The 22,110-nt window shown below is 37.1% G+C and overlaps 1 protein-coding gene across 2 annotated transcripts in view; it reads right to left on the reverse strand.

Annotated features, from left to right (window-relative positions):
- LOC117575302 (protein similar) overlaps positions 1–22,110 on the reverse strand; it is a 90,833-nt gene that overhangs the window by 9,273 nt on the left and 59,450 nt on the right. For both annotated transcript variants that reach the window (XM_034259454.2, XM_034259453.2), the window contains exons 8-11: positions 11,284–12,110; positions 4,795–5,285; positions 3,966–4,731; positions 1,275–1,975 (exon numbers count right to left, since the gene is read on the reverse strand). In XM_034259454.2, the coding sequence (XP_034115345.1) occupies positions 1,275–1,975; positions 3,966–4,731; positions 4,795–5,285; positions 11,284–12,110 (2,785 nt within the window). The remainder of the gene's footprint in view (positions 1–1,274; positions 1,976–3,965; positions 4,732–4,794; positions 5,286–11,283; positions 12,111–22,110) is intronic.

The following is a 22,110-nucleotide window of genomic DNA, read 5'->3' on the forward strand; positions in this document are numbered from 1 at the left end:
TCTACGTTTCCTCATCGTCATCATTTCTCTTGCTCAACACACAAAAAATATCTCAAATGAATTCGAATCAAAAACACGCGCTGTCGTCGATAATTGTTTTGTTTTTTCTTTCTCTTTTTTTGTTTTCCTTAAAACATAATTCGCTTGGTATTTTAAAGCTGGCGCTGCTGTTGGCTCAGTCGAAATGCTTACACATTTAACAAATAGAAGAAGTGAATTTTGTTTTCTTTTTTTTGCTTTTAATTATTAATATTTTAACGCAATATGCTATCACAGTAAACGAAACAAAACAATGAACAAAATGAAAAGAGTTTAACTAAACTGTTTGTTGTCATGTTCTTTCAATTAAAACTTGATCTATCGTTCGACAATTTTATTGCAAAATTTGAATTTATAGTTTTGTTGTGATGCTTCTGGTAGTCACTGTATTTTTTTTGTATTTTTTGTAGTGTGTAGCCCAAAACGCTCGACTTACGTAAACTATTTGCTAGCATTTATTATAGAGATAAGTATAGGTATGTATATATTTACAACAAAATTAGATATTTATATATGCTCAACAAAATATAACAACATTTGTCTTAAAATGAAATCAACAACGAAAAGAGGCAAAAAATCAAAAAAATATTAAATTTAAATTAAAATAGAATTAAAAGAAAATGAATAGAACTGAATAGAAGGCGCTACAAACTGAGTCTTAAGTGTAGTTCAATGATGCATTAAAATGACGACGTCGCACTATTTTAAATAGTCTACAAATTTATAATTTTAAAGTCCACACTGCTGTCGCCTTTTTGCCTTTTTTTGAAGGGGGGCGCAGCACTTAAACGTCTAGCCTAAACATAAAACTAAACTCTATAAGGTAGATCTAGATATCGACTAATATTTAACTAGACTAATATATATAGTATATATATATGGTATATAGTATATTGTATAGTATATATTGTACGACTATAACTATGCCCTGACTGCGCGTTCGCGTTTGTCGTTTTAAGGATAGCTTCTGTTTTTCTTTTCTTTTTTTTAGCGGGGGGGGAGGGAGGAGGGGCACTATAAAATCGATCCATTTACAAAGTACAAATTGTAGAAATGGGGCTTGTCCGTTTTTCTCAATTCTCAATTAGCTAATTGATTGCAGTGAAGTGAAGTCAAAGTATTGTTTAAGTGTTGTTGTTATCGAGGCAGGTTCTCTTCTCAGTTGTTAGCTGAGCTTAGACCTTGGCCAGCTGCTTCTTTGGCCGCATTGGCACAATGCAATAGCCGGCACTTACATCACGTCCACTGACTAGCAGATTCTTTAGCACCGAATTCGACTGTTGCTGCTGCTGTTGTTGCTGCTGCTGTTGCTTCTGCTGCTTGGCTTCCGCTGCCGACCAGCGTTCGCTGTTCGATTGTCGCTTCGTTGGCTGCTGTTGTTGCTGCTGCTGTTGCTCCTTGCCCATCAGCTGTTGCAACAACTGTGATTGCGACTGCGATTGCACTTCGACGGTCATTGTGCCGCTCTTCAAACGCTTCGATTCCACAGCACTGACAGCTGCTGCAGCGCTGTTCAAGTGTCGCTTGTTGCCATGTTGCTGCTGCTGCTGCTGTGGCACCAATGCTTGCAACACGGTTGTCTTCACCAGCGGCGCGCTGCTCGTTTTACTCTCCACGAGACGTATGGCTGCCTTGGTGTTGAGTGCACCCAAATTGGCGCCATTCAATAGCCTCATTGCTGGCAACTTGTTTGCTGGCTGCAACAATTGTTCCTCCTGCTCCGCAGTTTGCTGCAACAAACTCTTGCTATTCTGTATGGCGATCAATGGCACGGCATTCAATATAATGTTCTGCTGCTGTTGTTGTTGCTGCTGCTGCACTTGTTGTTGCTGCAACATTTGCAGTGTTGTCACGGTGCTGGGTGCAGGTGACAATGCTGGACTGGCTGCTGCCTCGCCCATCTGCAACAAATCCGTCCAGCAATCCAAATTTGTGGCTAAGGAAAGACAAGATTATAATAAATTATTGAGCACAGCAAATTTGAGAAAGCAAAAAATTATGAAAATATGCAGCAAACATCGCATTATTCATACCACTTGCCACAGCTAGAAGATAGAAGCTCACACATTTTAATTTATTGATGTATTGTGCGTGTTGCTGCTGAACAGACGAGCAATTAATTCCTTTGCCCATGACATTGATGCTAATTTAAAACAATAATATTTGGCTCGCTGGCGAAGCATATATAGAGATACATATTTTTTTTTTTGCTCGTTGCCAAATATTCCGAGATATAGATATATAGCTTCAACAGATGTGTGTGTGGATAGATAGATAGGCATAAAAAAGTGAGAAAAGTGTACTTTACGTTCAGCTGTCGCTTTGCCAAACAACAAAAGCAAAGTCTAAACAAAAAACAAAACGAATGACAGACAGACGGACGGACAGACGGACAGACAGTGCGACTCCAACTTAGGGGGCATCAATCAAAGTTGCCGCTCTTTGCCACAGCTCGGTGTGACATGTGTCAAAGGTAAGCAGCCGCGTGACACACGCGCAGGATGTGTGAAAATTACACATAATTAACTAAAAGAGCAACAACAAGCCATTGCTATTGGTAATTGTGGCAACAATTCGTAATAAATAGTTGGCATTGTTGGCGCCGAGAGACATCGGCGACCCGCATCAATTAACTCCCCACTCTTCTCGTCTCCTTCAAGTTGTCAACTTTCTCTCTCGCAAAGTGCCAAATAATTGTGGAAATTTTCTTCTATAATATTTTTCATCTATTTTTACATACAACACACACACATCTAAACTTAAACGCAAGCATTTTCCACTGCTATTTATAGTCCCGCATATCTAACACAAAATTTAGGCCTCTCCAAATGCAGTAAACGTAACAACAAAAAAAATGAAAGAATGGAAAAACTTTGTGTCACCACACAGTGGAAAATGTGTGTGTGGAAAATACCTCCTCTGCTACGGAGCTTCATAATTAGCCGGGACAAGCTGTCTGTCTGTCGTCATGAGAGAGGAGAACAACACAGAGCAGAGCAAAGAGCTTTGGCTAAATCTATTATCGATACCTCGTGGCAATCCATCCATAATTTATGAATATTTCTAGCGATCTGTCTGCTGTATTTATGTGATGTATCTATTGCTGTCTTTAGTCGAAATATGACTGCTTGTCTTGCTTTAGCTCTTAATGCGGCTGCAACTACAAGAATGTACATAGATGAAGATGTGTTTTGTATTTTTAGGTGCATCTCTGATCTAATTTAAATTCATAAATGTATATTTGCTGCATTATTTCATTGCCTTCGCTGCTTATTTACTTTTTTAAACATAGCTAAAGATGGGATATTTCAACTAATTTAAATACATTTCATACTATTTAATACATTTCATATTTTTGTTGTTTACTAACTTTAGTAAAAGTTATGTTTGTATTTATAACTGCAAACTAATTTAAATTCATAAATGTATCTTTAGCTGTATCTTTGCTTCATTATTTCATAACTTTCACTAGAAAACATAGCTAAAGATGTGCTGAATCTTTTAACTAATCCAAATTCACAAATGTATCTATTTATACAACATTCAAAATGTTTCATTGTTGCATTTTCGGTGATTATTCACTTTACAACTAAAAATTCATTTCTAGCTTCATCTTTCAACTAATTTCAATTTATAAATTCATAATTTTCCACTACTTTTCAAAATATATCTTCTTCCACTACATTTCAAAATATATCTTCATTCTTTGCACTTCAAAATGTATCTTCTTCACGTACATTTTAAACACTTTTACTACACTATAAAAAGGATTTTCGTTTACTAGATTTTACAATACATCTTCTTTCACTACATATTAAATTCTTTCTCCACATTTCAAACTCTTTCTTCACTGCATGTTTTCATAATTTTCACTCTTTTTCTTCTTCACTTCAACACTTTGCTTTCTTTGGCACTCTAATACTTACAATCCTTGCTGTAGTCCGTCTCAAATGCATCGTCAATGGAACAAGGACAAAAGCTGGCCGCATCGTATTTCTCTCGCTTGCACTCGATGCTCAAAGTCAGCTGATCCGACTGCAATTGTTGCTGTTGCAACTGCTGCTGCTGCTCGTTAATCTCCTGTTGCTGTTGCTGCAGCTGTTGTAGCAATTGTTGCTGCTGCTGTTGTTGCTGCTGCAACTGTTGCTCTTGCTGCTGCTCCTGCTGCTGATGTTGTTGTTGCTGCTGATGTGTGGTAAGAATGGAGAGCGTGCCAGGGCCGGTGCCACAAATCAAAGCGGCCAATTCGCTGGCATTGTTGAAGACAGCGTTCGCTTGCTCCTGCTGCTGTTGCTGCTGATGTTGATGCTGTTGCACCGGCGATGGCGACAGTGAGGAGACTGTCGAGGCGGGCGACGAGCACAGCGAATTGGAAAAGTATTGCTGCTGCTGCTGTTGTTGTTGTTGCTGCTGTTGGTGTTGCTGCTGATGTTGCAGTGGTTGATGATAGCTGCTGATGGGCTGCTGCTGTTGCTGCTTGAACTGCGGCAACTGCTGCTGTTGCATGGCCTCGACATCCTTGGCCATGGCTGCCGATGAGGACCACATCAGATCACGTTCGAGCACAATGGGCACATCGTCGTCGAGGGGGATGTAAGGAGCACGCTTGCCGAATTCCTCATACGAATAATCCTCATCCAAACTTAGCGAATTGGGGCTGCACAGCGAAGGCAGGCTGCTGATCTCGGGACTCTATAAAGTGAAGAATAAAGATGTTAATTCGGATTCACAATTACGAGTAGTTCATTTATTTACCTTTGCTTGTACACTGGGCGAGTGCAGATGCTGCGAGCAACTGGTGTCATTTGATGCATCGCGATAGTTGAAGAGCGGATCGATGTTGCTGCTGCTGTTGCTGTTATCGTGATGATGTTGATGCAGTTGTTGCTGCTGTTGCTGCTGATGACTGTTGTTGTTGTTGGTGTTGCTGCCGCCGTGACTTTTTCTACTACTATTGCTATTGCTGTTGTTACTGCTGTTATTGTGGCTGCTATTGCTGCTTGTGTTGTTGTTGTTGTTGCTGCTGTGGCAATTGCTGTTGCTGTTGTAGCTGCTATTGTTGCTGCTGTTATAGTGTTGGCCACTCGCCGTTGTCGAGCAGGTGGTCGCATCCAGTGAGATCTCATCGGACAAAAAGGGATCGCCAATCAGGCCCAACATCTCGCTGAACGCCGTCATCACATCGGATTGTATACAGGGTCCGCTGCCCAAATGATGTGACAGATCATCTGGTTCCTCTTTCAGCACTAGAAAACAAGAAACAAAAGAAGAAAAGTTATGAATGAGCTTATAATTGACATGTTTTTTTTGTTTTTTGTGCGGTGCAGTTGCGGAAGGTGTCAAAAAGTTTTTGTGTGCTAAGTGCAAACGTCGCCTAAAAACTCGTTGTTAATTAATGCCGCAAGTCGAGTGAAGAGACGGACGGACAGACAGACAGACATCAGACCCTGGGCACATGCTCCACACGCAGTGGCGCCTCAACAACAACAACGCCACAACACACACGAAATTTCATTTTCTTCAATTGACAGCTTTCAATTGAGACTAATTGAAGTTTCTTCCATCTCTTTCCCTTTTTTTTTTTTGGAGGGTGAATTAGTTGATTTATATGCTACAATTGCGTGGTTGCTTGGTTGAATGTTGTTAGAAATCAAGCCATGATTTTAATGGCCTTTTGACTACTTTTATTTTTTCCATTAATCAGCATCGGAAAAGTTTTTTGTGCCAGCATCAGCAGCTGATAAAGAACTCGAAACCTGACGTACGAACCATACAAAAAAAAAAATGCAACTATCAAGGTGTAACACAACCCGACACAACCAGGAGTGTAACCTCTGGGAGCAGAGTCAAGGCCCCGATCTCGGCATCAGATTTGGATGCGCGTCACGACGTTCCCAACAATCATAATACATTATTTACATCTGCAACTTTATAGTATATATAGAATATATATATAGTGAGTAGGGAGCGCCAATAAAAACCGGTATAAACAGGCACGACTCTTGATTACATTATAGTACACACATCTCACATATATAGTATACTATATATACTAATATAGTATATTAGTTACAATAATAGAGTAGAGAATACCTTGTATAATAGAGGCTTCCATTATTTATGATGTTTTGCTATGTGACTTGTTTATAGCCCTGAGTTAACAAGCCAAGTTACCCCCAACACACATTTTGGCCTAATCTTAACAGAATGTTAACACAGTTTGTTGATGCACTTCTAATGCCATACTATATCTATTTTTTGCAACTTTATCTCTGTATCTGTATCTTATCAATCCCCGTTCAAGTTCTCTGCACACACAACAATTGCATTTCGCCTTCAATCATTATTATTATTATTATTATTATTATAAGCACCTCCTCTTCATAGTAAGCAGTTTTCCTTATTTCTAACACATATATCTATATCTGAGCCCCTTTTTATTCTACTATTTGCAGTTGTCAACAGGCCATAAAAAGTTGACAAAACTATTCAGCCAGCAAACAGAAATTCCCTATTTCAACACAACGACTTTTGAAGTATCTTTTTTAAGAGTTTAGATTGTGGATTGTGACTTGCAAAATTTTCAAGAGGTATGCAAGGTTTTTTTAGGGGGAGTGTCTCAAATGGTATCAATAATTTTTACTTTAATTTTGTGCTCAATTAGTCCTTGAAAATTTGTTGAGAAATTCAAGTTAGATTTTATAGGAAATTTGAACATTAATATCAATAATTTTGATATAATTTTGTTCTGAAATATCCCTTAAAACTTGTATTGTAGTACTTTATAGTATTTTTATTAGTTGGTAGTATTTTCTGAAGTGAGTGTGAACATTTTGATCAGTCAGAAATGTTGTTACGGAATGCAAGTTATATTTTATAGAAAATATGCAAAATACTAATTAGAATTTGCTCCTTAATATCCCTGATCGGTATCTTTAAAGTATTTTTATTACTAAGTAGTATTTTTTAATACTAAGTGTGAAGAATTTAATCTATAGTTTCTACTTTAAAACTTTTTCAAAAATGCAAGTTATATTTTAATGAAAATTTGTAGAAATTTCAACTTCATTTTTGTGGTATTTTTTTTATTTAAATTCCACTTTAAATTTGTGCTTAATTTCGTTGTAGAAATTATACCACAAATTATAAAAAATCATTTATTAATAGCCAATAAATATCTATCTAGCAATTTCCTTATAGAAAGTCCGCAAATAATACAAAATTCAGTTCATAAAGTTGTTAAAATTTCAACAACTTTTCGGGGCCATAAAGTTGAACATGAGCCCTTGAACTACAACTGAAATGTGGTTGTCATTCTGTTCACTTTAATTACTCTTTCTCTCTACTCTGTAAATTTGGGACACAAACTCTTGTGTGATATGAGACTTGTTAGCTGACAAAGTTATATGACCCACTGCAGGGGCATAAAAACAAAAGCCGAGGGCTTTGCGCGATGCGATTTCAAGCGATCCGCAATGCACTTTACACACTGTGTGTGTGTGTGTGAATGAGCAAGTGAATATTATGGCAGGTGCTCGTAATAGAGGCCATCTCACTTACACTCACAGCCACAGTTGCGGCACAAACAAATTAATTAACAATGCAAACACACACACGCAGAGAGCTTCACACACTTGCAAAAAGTTACAGCTCCCCGTTGCTCACCTGACCCCCCAGGGCGACTTATAATTATGGCACACAAGTGCTACTCGACTCGAAGCGAAAGAAAAAAAAAGACGGAAAATAATAATAATAAAAAAAAGAAAGAAGAGTATAAAAACAAACTGATAATGAAAACGCAACGGCTTCTTCCTGCTAACGAGGCCTACAAAAATAGTCAGCTGCTTTTTCTGTCTATTATATCTTTCTTTTTTTTACTTGTTATTGTTGCAAGTGTAAAGTGCAAGGCCAGAGACCTCGTTGCACACATTTTTTTTTTTTTGAGCAACTAATTTCGAGAGCGTAGAATGGGCTGTGGGCAGTTTACAAGGTAATTAGCCGAGTTGAAAACATTCTCGTAACTTGTGAAAAAAAAAAACGGAATACACAAAAAGTGACTGTCGCACACATCTCGTGACGTGCCTCAAGCCTCAAGACTGCGACTGCGGCTGCTGCAGCTGCACTTGAGCCACATTCGATGCACTTGAAATACATTTTCGAAAGTTTTACTAGAACTGAGAACTTAACCTACCGAGGAGACGCGTGACTTGGCGACTCAAAGAGCACAACACTCAATAAAAAAACTCGCCACACACACACTCGACACAGTTTCAATTTAAATCATATCAATCATAATGTGAACATCATCATATGTGCATGATCATCATCATAAGCATTTGCCATGACGTAGTTGTTGGGAGGAGGAAAACAAAAAACATTGTCTAGGGTTAAGATTAAGAAGACCACTTGAAGCTGGGATGTTTTTTCTTGTGTGTTTTTTTTTCGGGGTTCTCTATCAGCATTTAATTCGATTATCGAGGGACGCTCGTGGAGCGTGTTTTTAGCGTGATGAGCTGGTCATTTCAGCTGTTTTTTCTATTCGTATTCTCCGTCCATTATCTCGCATTCACACCAAATATTTGAGCATAGATTATTACAAAATACACTTGTATAATAATTATGAATCCGGTAAATATTGATCACTTGTTTTGTTGCTGTTATCTGTTTACCTTGAAAATTGAAACACACATTCAATTTTTTTTATGGTTACAACTAACTGATTAACTCTTTGTAATGAGTGGAAGTTTTACAAGCACTTAGGAAAACTACAAGCTACTAAAGTGTTGCATAATACGCTACTCTATATGTATTTATTTAGTCATCGAATCAGCGCATCGAAAGACAAAATCAAATGCTTCGTATAACTGGCATTCCTCGCTCTCTCACAGCGATTCGTGTGATTCGATTATCTACAACAACGAAAATAAATATAATAAGTGTTTCCCTGTTTATTTACGTGCCACTAAAACGAAAATAAATATAGACACTTCTCGCTAAACAGCAGGAAAAAAAACAAAAGCAGTGACAATAAAAATAAAAGACTAGAATGGGGAAAAACTGAAGTAGCTTCTGGCGGCGGCGTCTGCAGCCAGCACAAAATGTCAACATACAGAGGAAAAAAAAGAGGAAAAGCAAAGCAAACCAATTGTCGAGTCTCCAAGCAAACTGCAGCAGACTTTAAAAATACACGCGCCAGTTCCCAAAAAAAAAAAAAAAAGAATGGAAACGAAACGCAAAAGAATGAAAATGTTTTGCTGAGGGGTGAAATAGGTAGCTCATATTTTTGGGAAGGGGAAAGAACAATGCGTGGGAGGTGTGTGTTTGTGTGTGTGTGTGTGTGGAGCTGACACATGTCGCGGCAGGCAGCGCATGATCCATGGCCGGCCAGAACCTTGGCACACGCGCCAACTTTGTGACTGGCCACTGGACGACGACGACGACGACGACAAGCACATCACTTAACATATTAATTGGCTCAACTGAAATATGCATAGAACTGAACTGAAACCGAAACAGAAGATGCTCGAGCTGATGCTGAATCTGACGTTATTAGTTAACAAACAACAACAACACAAAAAAAAAGTGTTGCGGCTTTTGTGGCTATGCGGCGTATGCGTAATAAATGTGCAAAGCCATGTAATTATGACACAAGCAGGAGGAAAACAAAATGCCCAACCGGCAAAATGCTAATGCATTATATATGTATATATATTTACTATATAGTATAGTTATTACTTTTGTATATAGAAGGCGGCGAACGTTTGGCCTGCACTTTGTTTACAGCAAAAATTGTTGTTGTCTTTACAAATAAATCGTTTGATTTGCGCAAATTGCGGCCAGCGAAACGAAACGTTGATAAGCAAAACAACTGACTGAATGACCGACTGACTGACTGACAAATCGAGTAATTCGCAAATTGACTGATTGACTAAACGACAGCTTGACCAATTAAATTGTGATGCCTGCCCGACAATGCGAGAATGCGTCAAATCACATCAAATACTTTCAGCGCACGTCATACGCTCCTCTAATGTGGTTGCTGCTGCTGTTGTTGTTGTTGTTGCTCGCTATTTTTGCATTATAAAGCAACAACAACATGGTTGACTGCTTGCATATGCAAACACACACGCACACACCTATGCATACACTTGCATGCCTATGCAAATTACACAGCAAAAAGTAGTTTCGACTCTAGCCTAGCCTCGTTTGTGCGATTATCGATAACATAATCGTTGAGCTTTGCATTTATCTGTAAGCGATAAATAATTCAATTTGCAGTGCTGACAACGGGTAGAGTTAAGTAAACATGACGAAGCTTGTATACACTTTCAGAGTATTGGCTATATTTGATATTTGATTTGAAAACTAATTGTTACTAAGCGATATAGTCATATTGAATTTGCACATTTTAGACAATTTATATTTAGCAAATACATGAACTACTAATAGCAAAGTATTGAACTTCTATCATGCTTCAACTAGCAAGGATTTGAACCAAGTTTCAGAAAGCAAGCTTGGCTTAAAAGTACTTCAAAATTTCCTTTTCCTTTTTCCTTTAATTCTGGTGGTATATTTAGTTGATATATTTAGTGAAGATTTTAACTCCAGCCAAGCTTCAAATAGCAAAGATTTGAACTTAAGCCAAGTTTCAGAAAGCAAACGGGACCTAAAAGCAAGTTTTAAGCGCATTTGAAAGGAAGTTGCTCACTTTATAAAGAAATGATTAAAATAGTGGTCAAATATAGTAGAACCCTATTGATATATTTATTTCAATTTTTTGTGGTTATTATTATTAAACAATATAATTCTGTAATCTGCTATAATTTCAGCATGAGGAATAGAACTTTCAAGAACTTAACCGGGACAAATGATTTCATAATTACTTTCAAAAGTAATCAATTAAAGCAGCAATCAATCAAAAGGGTAAATCAATGCCTGCTCTATTATTGTGCATATATTAACACATCCTGCTTATTTATATACACCTAATTTAGCTGAATTGCAACAGTGAATCTATTCTATCTTTATGGCCCGGCATAATCACTGACCTATTGGTAGGGTGCCTAATCATAGAACGAACCTGTTTCATTTTGCTGTTCATGCACTCAGCACTCTTATCAAATCGAACTGTGCAGCTGGCACTAACTACACTGCACTACACGTAAGTGATCTGTTTTTTTTCTTCTATTTTTGTTTTTGGGAGGTTATCAATGTTGTTAATCGATTACAAGTTGTTGTACTTACTTGTTGAGCCTCGGCCATCGTCAGCAAACAATACGAATTCTTTCATATTTATATTCATATCTTGTTGTTGCTGTTGCTGCTGTTGTTGCTGCTGTTTGCTAGAGGATAGAATTGCAGCTGTTGCTGTTGTTGTGGGCGGTAAAGCCTGTGATGCGACGGCAGCAGCAGCGGCGGCGACGTTTAACGTTTGATTTCGTTGCTTATTGTTGCTCACGTAACCAGCAACGGTTGCTGCTGCAGATGTTGGTGTTGCTGCTACTGATGTTGTTGTTGTTGCTGCTGCAGTTACTGTGGTTGGTGTTGGGCGTATGAGCGAAGCTGTTACCGATTTGGGACGCACCAAGTTGCTGTTGACGTTGGTGTTGCTGTTGCAAGTGTTGCTAAGTAATTGAGCGGTAATTGTTCGCGGTCCGGGAGAAATGTTTTCGCGTTTGATAAACAATTCAGTTTCTGTTTGTTTGTTGTTTAGAATTGAGGTTGTTGTGGTGTTTGATGCTGGTGTTGCTGGTGGGTTTGTTGCAGCAGTTGCAGTTGCAGTTGATGTTGTTGCTGGACTTGATTGGGTGGTTGCTACTGGTTCAATTATTATTGTTGCTGTTGTTGCAGTTGTTTCGTTAGCAGTCTCAATCACTTTGGGTTTATCTACAACTGTTGTTGCTGTTGTTTCATCGACAACTTGTTGCTCAGTTGTTGTTTTAGTTGCAATGTCGTTGTTGTTAGTTTCAGGTAATTGTTGCTCCTGTGTTTCTGGTTGTTGGTGTTCCTTTTGCTCACTTGCCGCCGTTTGTTGTGCAAGTGAATAAATCTCATGTTTGTTCTCAAGATTACTGCAAAAAGTGATGCACAAAACGCGAAACGATAATGATAACCATATACTACGTAATTTTCTCCTTATCTTTTTCTTTTCTTTTCCTTCTTATTTTGATTTATTTTTTGCACTCGTTTGTTACACAGACCGAAAACAATATCGCGCGTATTTCGTAATAATAAATTTCGTACGATATTTGTATGATAAATGTGCAATAATTATTGCTGATAATATGGCGTGTTAGTCATAATTAATTAAGAGATCTACAAAATGTCTGGTAATGAGTCTGCTGAGCAGCTGTGTGTCGTCGTTGTTGTTGTTGTTGTTGTCGTGTTTCAGCGATTGGAAAATTTTCAACGTTTTTTTAGCCTGAACGATAAGCGACAACTATTTGCAGCCTTCTGTTTTACTGTCCCACATTCCCCAAAATGTGTAGAAGAGAAGACGAAAAAACCTTAAGCTTCTTCCCTTGGCCCCCTACCATTTGAAGGCCTTATCATTATCCAGGGCAAGACAAGACGACGGCGATTGCGATAAGCGAACGCGTTTTGTGGGTGTGTCTGACGTGCTAATTAGAAGCGATTCCCATTCGATTCCCCCATATATTGATAAGCTAAACGCACACATCATATTCATATAATAGGTAAATCTGACCATACTATAGCGAGAGACTCGTTCGATCGATCAATCGATCGATCTCTGGGTTGGCATACGTTGCGCCCGTGACTTGAAGCTGGATGGCAGCATGAAGTTCGAGTGCTTCTTTCTTGCCCTCGTCATCATCATCATCGCTGCTGCTGCTCCGGGCGCCGTTGACGACGTCGTTCGAGCGACCCATTGATAAGATACGACAACGACGCGACGCTAAGCGACGAACGGAACCCAATCGGCCGACTCTGTGGTGAGCATGCACTGTGCGGCTGGCCAATGTACGCGAGTAGCACGTGAAGCAGCCGTGCAAATTTCGTGTAAGCCCCGTGCGGCATGCCCCCCGCACCCCGTGTGCCTACAAATTTCAGATAAAACTTCATTCGCCTTCGCGTGATAAACGTTATTTCATTTTTAGACCTCAAGTGGCAGCAAAGAAATATAATGGTTATATATTAACAGTCACAACAAAAAAGTTTAGATTTGGAATTCAAAGTCAACGATGACAAACAGCAAAAAATAAAATTTTGGGGGCTCGTCCCTCTGGTGAAATAGCTTGCGAATGGGGCGTAGGCTTTTGCGTCGCAGGCGAAAAAGAGGTTTTCTGGAAGCACTTGACGCAAGTGGGCAGTGGACAGGCAAAAAGTGGACAGGCCCACAGCAGATAGTGGGAAGCGCTTCGATTCAATGTCAAATTGCGGTTGTTGACAGTGGAAAAATATATTGAAAAGTAATTACAAAATGATCGATGCAGAAAGAGAGTGAGAGAGCGAGAGTTTTTGGGGAGAGAGCAAGCACACGAAATATACAAATGCCGGAAGGCAATCAATTGGAGAACAATAGCAACAAAAGCAAACAAGAGAAAAAACCGCAGCGAACCAAACAGAACACACTTAAATAATTGCTTCATCTTGTTTGGCATTGTTGTCACCACTTGCCGCCGCCAGTTGCAGCCGGTTATAACACAAAAAAACAAGGCTTACATCATTTTAATTAAGTTGCCCAAATACATTTTTGGAGACGTAATAAAAAATTCGTGTAGCTATCAATTGAATTAAGCTAATGCGGCATATACTCGTATGTATGATAGTTTTAACTTTAATGTGTATGCGCTTGTCAACCCTTTTGAGCTTTTAATTGAAGCTTCCAAAGCTGTGACGAAAGCAACACCTCAAGCAGCGCTGATAAGCGCTATGAGAGAGCAAGCGAGAGCGCACGATCGTCAACTCTTGAACTTTGTGTAAGTGAGGTCTAGGCAAAGTCGACTCTCGAGGCGAGCCGAGCCTAGAGTGTACAAAATTGATCGCGTGATGCCGATTGCGTCGTCGCTGCTCTCTTTTCCGCACACAAACACTTGCATACACGTGGGCACACATTTACACATTATTGATGTGTATTTGTGCACTCAACGCGGCACGCTTTTGTGCTTGTGCATACAAATTAATTATGAGTTGGGTGAGAGAGAGCAAGTGGGAGAGTCACTGAGAGAGAGCGAGTGTGAGAGCGCAAATAAGAGTGTAATTACTTAGAGGAACATTACTAATGCAATGTCAATTGGCAATGGCAAATCTAGAAACAAACCTAAATAAATGCAAGGCATATGTACATACGTATGTATGTATATGAATGAAGAAGTTGATTCAACTGTAAGCTAAATGAAAGCAACAAATTTATTGTGTAACAAACTGAGTCGCATAAAGCGAAACACACACACACACAGACAATCAGAGAAAGAGACACACGGGATAGCGAGGAGAGCAAAAGAACAAAAAAGAATAAAACAAATGAATTCTGCCTGTCTCGATGCTCTGCTCTTATGCCTCCACTTGTGTTTAATGTTCTTGTTGTTCTTGTTGTTGTTGGCGTCGCTGCTGCTGCTGCTCTGCAATTGAAATCAACAGCAGCAGCAGCAGCAGCATCATGTGAAACTCAACTCAACGTAAAATAGCAGTAATTGCTTTTGACGAACCTTTTTTTTGCTTTTGCTAAAGTACGTATGAGAGCGAGCGAGTACGCTGTTGCCTGTGTGTGTGCGTGTGTGCACATAAAAGGCAATGTGTATTAAATTGAATGAAAATAAAAAGCAGTAGGCAAAAGAGGCAGCTATAGCTATAGCTATGTACTATATATAATAGAAGCTGAATTAAGTTGACTATAAACAGCGGACAAGCAAACATGACACGCGCATTTTAGCCACAACACACACGCACATACACGCATACATCGATACGTTGTGTAATCAACATATGCGTAGGTGGATGTATTAATACACACACTTACATATTCAGCAGTCTCTATTTTGCTTATTGTCGCATAGGCAATTCTAACTATTCATAATTCGATGTACATAAATGCTAATTGAGCCGCAATTCAATTAGTTTTCATCAACAAATTAACTCGCTCAGCAATTTTATGTAATGTGAATGCGAATGCAAATGCAAATGCAAAAAAAAAACGAAATGCCAAATAGCCAAAATAAATAAAATAAAAACGAAACAAAATGAAACGCCGCCGCTTTTGCAGTGTTTTGCATTGTGTGTGTGTGTGTTTGTGTGTGCGTATGCACGTGTGTGTGAGTGCTGAGAGAGCGTGCCAGGCGTCCGTTTAGCAAGAGAGAGCGAGAACGAAGGAGAGAGACAGAGCAGTAAGATTGGGGCAGCAAAGAGACAGACAAACAGATCGTGCGTTCGTTGTGGGGGGTCGGTTGACGTTGACGTCGACGTCGCCGTCGCCGCTGCGACAACTAAAACGCAGATTGCAATAAAAATGTCGTGTTGTTGTTGTTGTTGCGCTTGCAACTGCAGCAGCAAAAGCATTTAGTTTGTAGGTTAGGTGCGAGTGTTGTGTAAAAACTTTTTTGGCTTGTCATTTGTAATTGTTTATTAATTAATATGCATTCGCTTTATGATCAGTTTTTATTATTGTTTTCATTTTACTTTTCGTATATTGCTTTCGTTGCTTCTGCCGCGTGTAACAAACGTGCGCACTTTTTTTTCAAACTTTTTTAATTTGTCAAATTTTTCAGTTGCTTGTTTTGAAAGTTGAACAATTTTTTTTTTTTGATAATCTTTTTGACACACACACACACAAACATACATCAATACACATTATATGTGTGTGTGTGTGAGTGTTTTGTATGTTTGTCGTTGTCAAATTCACGCATAATAAAAGTTTATTTTTGTCAAAAATATATTTCTTTTTCCATCTTCTCAGAATATTTTTATATATGCATAATACTTAATTTAATTTCTTCATTATTTTTTTGTATATTTTTTTTACGGAGTATAAAAACTTTTATTTCGCGTTAACAAAATTAACGACGCACCAACAAATTCTCAAAAACAATTCTTTAGCTTTTCGCATTTTATGTAATTTATTAAGTCTTTTTTTGCTTTGCTTTTGAAAATTAAATTTCTTTATTTTACTTTTCTTTTATAGATCAATCAATGTGTTGGGTTTTTTATTTGTATTTTCTCATTACCTTTTTATCAAAACATTTACTCGTTTGGTGAATTAAATAATTTTTTATAACAACGGAAATGCAATCGTTTAAAAGTTGTATTTACATTTGCCAATTCTCTTGACTTTATTTATTTATTCGGTGTGTGTGTTTTATTTGCACAAGTTGACGCGAAGTTTTCTTTTAACAAAATAATAAAAAATAACAAATTCGACGTATTGCTTTAAAGACAGCCGAGTTGAGTTGAGTGTTGATAGTTAACAGTTTACTTTTTTTATATTTAGTGTTTTCAATTGTAATTCTTTTTTGTTTTTTTTTTGGCAAAGTTTGCCGAGTCCAGTTTTAGATTTTAAGAGTTAAGAAGTGCACACGGAAAAAACTCGAGCGTTAGACAGCGCTGCTTAGCCTGCACTGACGACGACGACGTACCAGAGACGAATGAGTGGAATGCCAGCGCAGCTGAAAGCTTGTAGCTTGCCTGCCTGTCAGTCTCGTCGACTGCCTGCGCCTGCGAGAGAGCAAGCAACTGTTCTCGCTCTCAGCCCCATAGAAGAGCAACGAGCGAAGTTCTGTTCTTGACAAAAAGCACTCGAAAGAGAGAGAGATAGAGAACATTTGAATGGCGCCGGCGCAGTGCCGGTTGAGTGCTTTTGTCGCTGCTATCAGCTTGAGTCATAGCTGAGTTGTATTGAGCGTAAAGTGTTGTTTGGTCGTTTTTCGCAAAAAAGGCCAAACACAAAATGTTAGGTACTCGCTCTTTTCAGTTTTTTTTTTCTTCGCTTTGCCTTTGCCTTTGCTTTATTTATTATTGTTTTCATGCCAAACAAATGTGCCCTGTCACTGTTGTTGTTGTTATTTTTGTTTTGATGCTGCGACAGCGGCCTCTTTTCGCTTGCTTTGCATTTGTGTGATGCGCGCTCTCGCTCGCACTCACTTCTGGGCTACTCAATTTGCATGGTTCAGCAATTGAGAGCTTTGCGCTAATTGTTCGCTGTTTTTGGACAAAAAAAAACCTGGCGAGCACTAAAGTGGCAAAGGAAACGATGAGGTGAGTGGGGCCTAATCTAATTGTAAACGTGAACTATGCAACGCGGCTGATAACATGATAAGGCGCTAACGGCAATTAACATTTTGCTTTATTTTAAACTCGCTATATTGCCTCTCATTCGCTCTCTGCTTGAGGTAACCGTTAAATTGGCGTCGTTGCGCCAAAAATTATGCCACAAAAAAAGGGAGAAGAAGAAGAAGAGGTCGTAAACGAAGAAGGAGATATTTCGCACATAAACACAAATCAACTTTAAAAGCCACAAACATAATTTACAACCAACCCAGCAAACGACTTATTGGTCTTCTAATTTCCTCTGCATATCGATGTGTGTGGGTGTGTGTGTAAGTGTGTGTGGAAAGAGCATCTTCGTGTTTAGACGAACATTTCACAAATATGGCCGAAGCTGCGCAATTTTCCAAACAGACATTCGCTAATTTCGCCATAAAACTAAGGCCATTGCGTGATGGGCATAAAAGGGACACACACACATACACAAATATATTCGCGCACTCACACACACACACACACACACACACACACAGAGGCAAGGCTCGTGACCCAGTTGAACTTTAGCGCGTGAAAAGCATGCGGAATGCAGCATGAATTCTCCGGATTTCCTCAATAGCTTCAAAGAGAGCATCATAAGGAAGGAAACACAATCTAGGCCAATGAGTTGCATTGACTGCAATTTTGTGCAGCAAAATATCATCATTAATTCTAATATCAATTTTATATTAATGTTTTTGTTATTATCGAAGCATAATTTGGTAAAGAAAAGTTCAGTTTTTATTCCGTTCGGCACTTTTTAAAGTTATTTCATTAAAATGTAGGACAAAAATTGGAATTTTTAATGTTATATTGTGCAGAAAAAAATCTTCTTTAATTCTAATAGTAATTTTATATTACTGTTCTTGTTTTTACAAAGGTAAGTTTAAAATTCTGGACTTTTTATGTTATTTCATTAAAATGTAGGTCACAAAATGGAATTTAGAATGTTATTTTGTGCAGAAAAAAATTATCATTCATTTGAATAGTAAATTTTATATTACTTTTCTTGTTTTTATCAAAGAAAAGTTTAAAGTTCTGTACTTTTTGGCTTATTAAATTAAAATAAAGGTTAAAGAGTTGCAATTTAAATGTTATTTTGCTCAACAAACAATAGGTAATTTTAATTACTTTTCTCAATATTATGACAAAATAATATGGGAACGAATAGTTTTTTATTTAAATACTTGCATTATATACAATATTGTATAGCAAAATATAAACATTAGTTCTAATATTTTAATAAAAATCATTTAAATTTATGACGTAGACTTTTGTTGAGTATAATTTTATATAAAAGAATTCATTATATCATTTATTAGTTGTTATCTTTGAAGAACAACGCTCAAATTTATTGGGGAAGTTGATTATACAGGTTTTCTAATAACACTCGAGTTCAAGACATTTTAGATTTCGTTCATTAAAATCTTATATAGTTTCTCTAATGCTTATGTGCCACACAATTTGAGTTGGGACAACGAAGCAGCCAACAACAGTCACGTGTGGCACGACTCGAAGAAGCAGAAGCAGATGGAGAAGGAAGAGGGGAGAAGGGAGACTGAAAAGCATTTGAAGCATTTGATGGGCTGCCTTGAAAATGTAATAAACTGTCAATGTGTTTGCGTGTGCGTGTCGCTGTCTGTGTGAGTGCGTGTGTGTGTGTGTGAACACTTCTCACTTTGGGCTGCAATTTCAACAGAACACTTTACGTAACGCTGATGAAATTTTCATAATCCCCCCTGTCTGAATGTGTGTGTGTTGAAAAGGTCGTCAGTTAGTTAAAGTAGCCATGGCCCGGAGGCTGTTCTCACTTTTTGATGAGGCTGATGAAAATGAAAAACGGTGTGAAATAAAAAAAAAAAGAGAGAAGACAGCAAAAAATGCAAACAGATGGCAAATTGTGAAACATTCCGACGACGACGACGACGTCAAACAGTTAACAGGCAGAAGCATCAGGCAAAGTTTGCCAAATTGTTTCAATTTCGCGTTGCAGCCAATGAAGAAAATCAAATAAATAAATAAACAAATGGCCGCACAGCAACAACACAACACACTCACAATAAATTCCAAATGTTTATGCAGTTTCTCGCCTGACGGCGACAAAAATAAATACGATTTATATGCAGAGCCTCAAGAGATACGACTAAATACATAAAGAATTCAAATTAATTCAATACAAATAAAAAATTATAGAAATTTTAATGTAGACAATAGAATTGAAGCTATAATTAAACCAACAGCCATATAATATTAATAAACAATTAAGGCTACGAATCAGTTTTAATTCAACTTTCGAGTGGTTGAAAGCAACTTGTCAAACAATGAAAACGGCAAAAATAAATGATGAAATGAAACAACAAAGTTGAAATTGTTTTAAGACAAACGAAGTGCAAATGCGCTGGTAACAAAAAATAAATAAATAATATATTAAATAAATACTTTCTTTCTTTCAACCAACCTCTTAAGAAAATCAAACTACTTTTCGTTCGATTGTAGTGTATGAGAATGCCGTTTGAGTTGTTAGCATTAATATTACGTATACGTAGCGTATAAAACCTGGTTATCAGCACGCAAACATTAAGCAATGTGCAAAGCAAAGAAAACAAGAACAAAAATCAGAATTGAATGCGATAAAAATAAATGCAAACTGTGCCAAAAGCAACACGAAATAATGACAACGCAACGCATCTTTTCTTATTTTTTGTTTTTGCTGGAATTTTCGTGGCAGAAAATGCTGCTTGCACCCCTTTTGGAAAAATGAAAATGTGTGGGCATTGCTTTATTTTTAAAAGAGAGAAAGAAAGAACTCTTTCAGTTGGTGTTGCAATTCACTTAACACATTTTACAACACAAACAACGAGACACAATGCAAATCAACTGTCGGACTTCAATCACCTTAAAAGGTTGCACAAAAATCTCGTCAGAGAAAAAGCGAGAAACTGCGAGACTGAAATATGAGGGGAGTGAAGAAAAAAAAGCAGAACTGAACTGAATCGACGACTCGTTGTTGTTGATTGCGACGCAGCACAGCAAATTATAATAAGCATATGTGAGACTATCTGTGTGTGTGTGTGAATGTCTGTGAATGTGTGTGTTTCAATTATCACAGCTCATATTACCCCAACCACAACACTCCCTTGGACTGCTCTACAGATTTTTGCCATATCATGCGCCGTCAGCGTCGCCGTCGTCGTCGTCGTGGGGCAGACGAGCCCCCAAAATAAAATACAAATAGTTAAACAAGTCAACACACCACACACAGTGGTAACACAATTCAAAGTCAACAACAGCGCTGATTAATAAGAATGCCAGCAACAACAACAGCAGAAATGATAGCAACAACAACGACAACAACAGCAGCAACCACATCAACAACAACATCAATTTTAACACCAACCATAAATAGCGTAAAATTATCTATGGCAACAAAACGCTTCACATTTTATTAAATATCTTCAATCAACGCTTCTATAATTTATTTCATTTTTATTTACACTTTATATAAATATGTTTTTACTCAGATTCAATCTTCAATCTATATAATATTTATATATTATATATTTCAACTGATTAAATACTCATTATTTTTTAAATACTCTCTTCCTGAGTATTCATTTCAACATAGCTTTGATTTAATGCCACAAAATTTCCTCATTCACAATTTGTCAATGCTACAAAAGCTGAGCTTTTTACTACAGACTAGACAAATGATGAAATTTCAGCTGCGAGTGCTGAAATTTGAGCTAGCGAACTAATAAACAATGAAGATGAGTTAAGATTGAAAATACTTTTATGTTTAAACATTTGCTTGAAATTAATATAGAGAACAAATAAACAGTAGAGATGCTTTACTATTTAAATATCTTTAAGTTTTTTGTAAAATGATGAAATTTCAGCAGTGCAATGAAGATAATTTAAAATTTAATTTACTTTAATTTTTGTTAAACTTACATTGTCAATATTTGGTTTAACTGAATAATGATTTGAGCTCATTTTTTGTTCTGAAAATTTTACTAGAGCAGTAATAAACAATGAAGATGCTTTATAGTTTAAACACCTTTAATTTTGTAGACATGTAACAATAAATTAGGTAAATTATGAAATTTCAGATGGACTTGCTCAAATTTGATTTACAGATCTAATAAACAATGAAAATGTTTTCAAACTTCTTAACTCTACTTTTGTAAGACTTATGAATTCAATATGTATTTTCATTTCGAGAGCAATTATATTGTTATTTTAACAATAAAGATGCTTTATAAATTCAATATTTTCAAGTTTTTAGACAAACATTTGAGCTAAGGTAATGAAATTTTAGCTAAAGATCTTATAAACAATGAAATTATTGTAATTCTTCATAAACACTTATTTTTCATTTGAAGATCAGATATACTCCTATTCAAAGTTTTCAGATTTTATAAACCTTATTTTTCCCAATAATAGTTTTATTTTATTAGGAAATTAGACTGCTTAAGCTTCTTTATATTCAAATTATATTCATCTTCTTTCCATTTTTCTTTTCTTTTATTTTTTAATAAGAAATTATACTGTTTCTATATTCTCTACTATTTTCTATTTTATCTAAATTATATTTTTTTTTTCATTTTATTTTTCATCTATTTACTTTCTAATTTTATAAGAAATTATTCTCTTACTAAATAAAGTGTTTTTAACTATACTTTTTCAGATCCTTAGCTTTCAATATATCCATAAATTTAATGATGATTAGTCACGTATAATTTAATATTTACTTTTATAAAATGCAGCGATTGTTCCTGAGATTTACTTAGTATAATATAATCGCTCATGGCAGTTATT

The sequence above is a fragment of the Drosophila albomicans genome, chromosome 2R, assembly GCF_009650485.2.
Source record: "Drosophila albomicans strain 15112-1751.03 chromosome 2R, ASM965048v2, whole genome shotgun sequence".
NCBI classification, from domain to species: domain Eukaryota; kingdom Metazoa; phylum Arthropoda; class Insecta; order Diptera; family Drosophilidae; genus Drosophila; species Drosophila albomicans.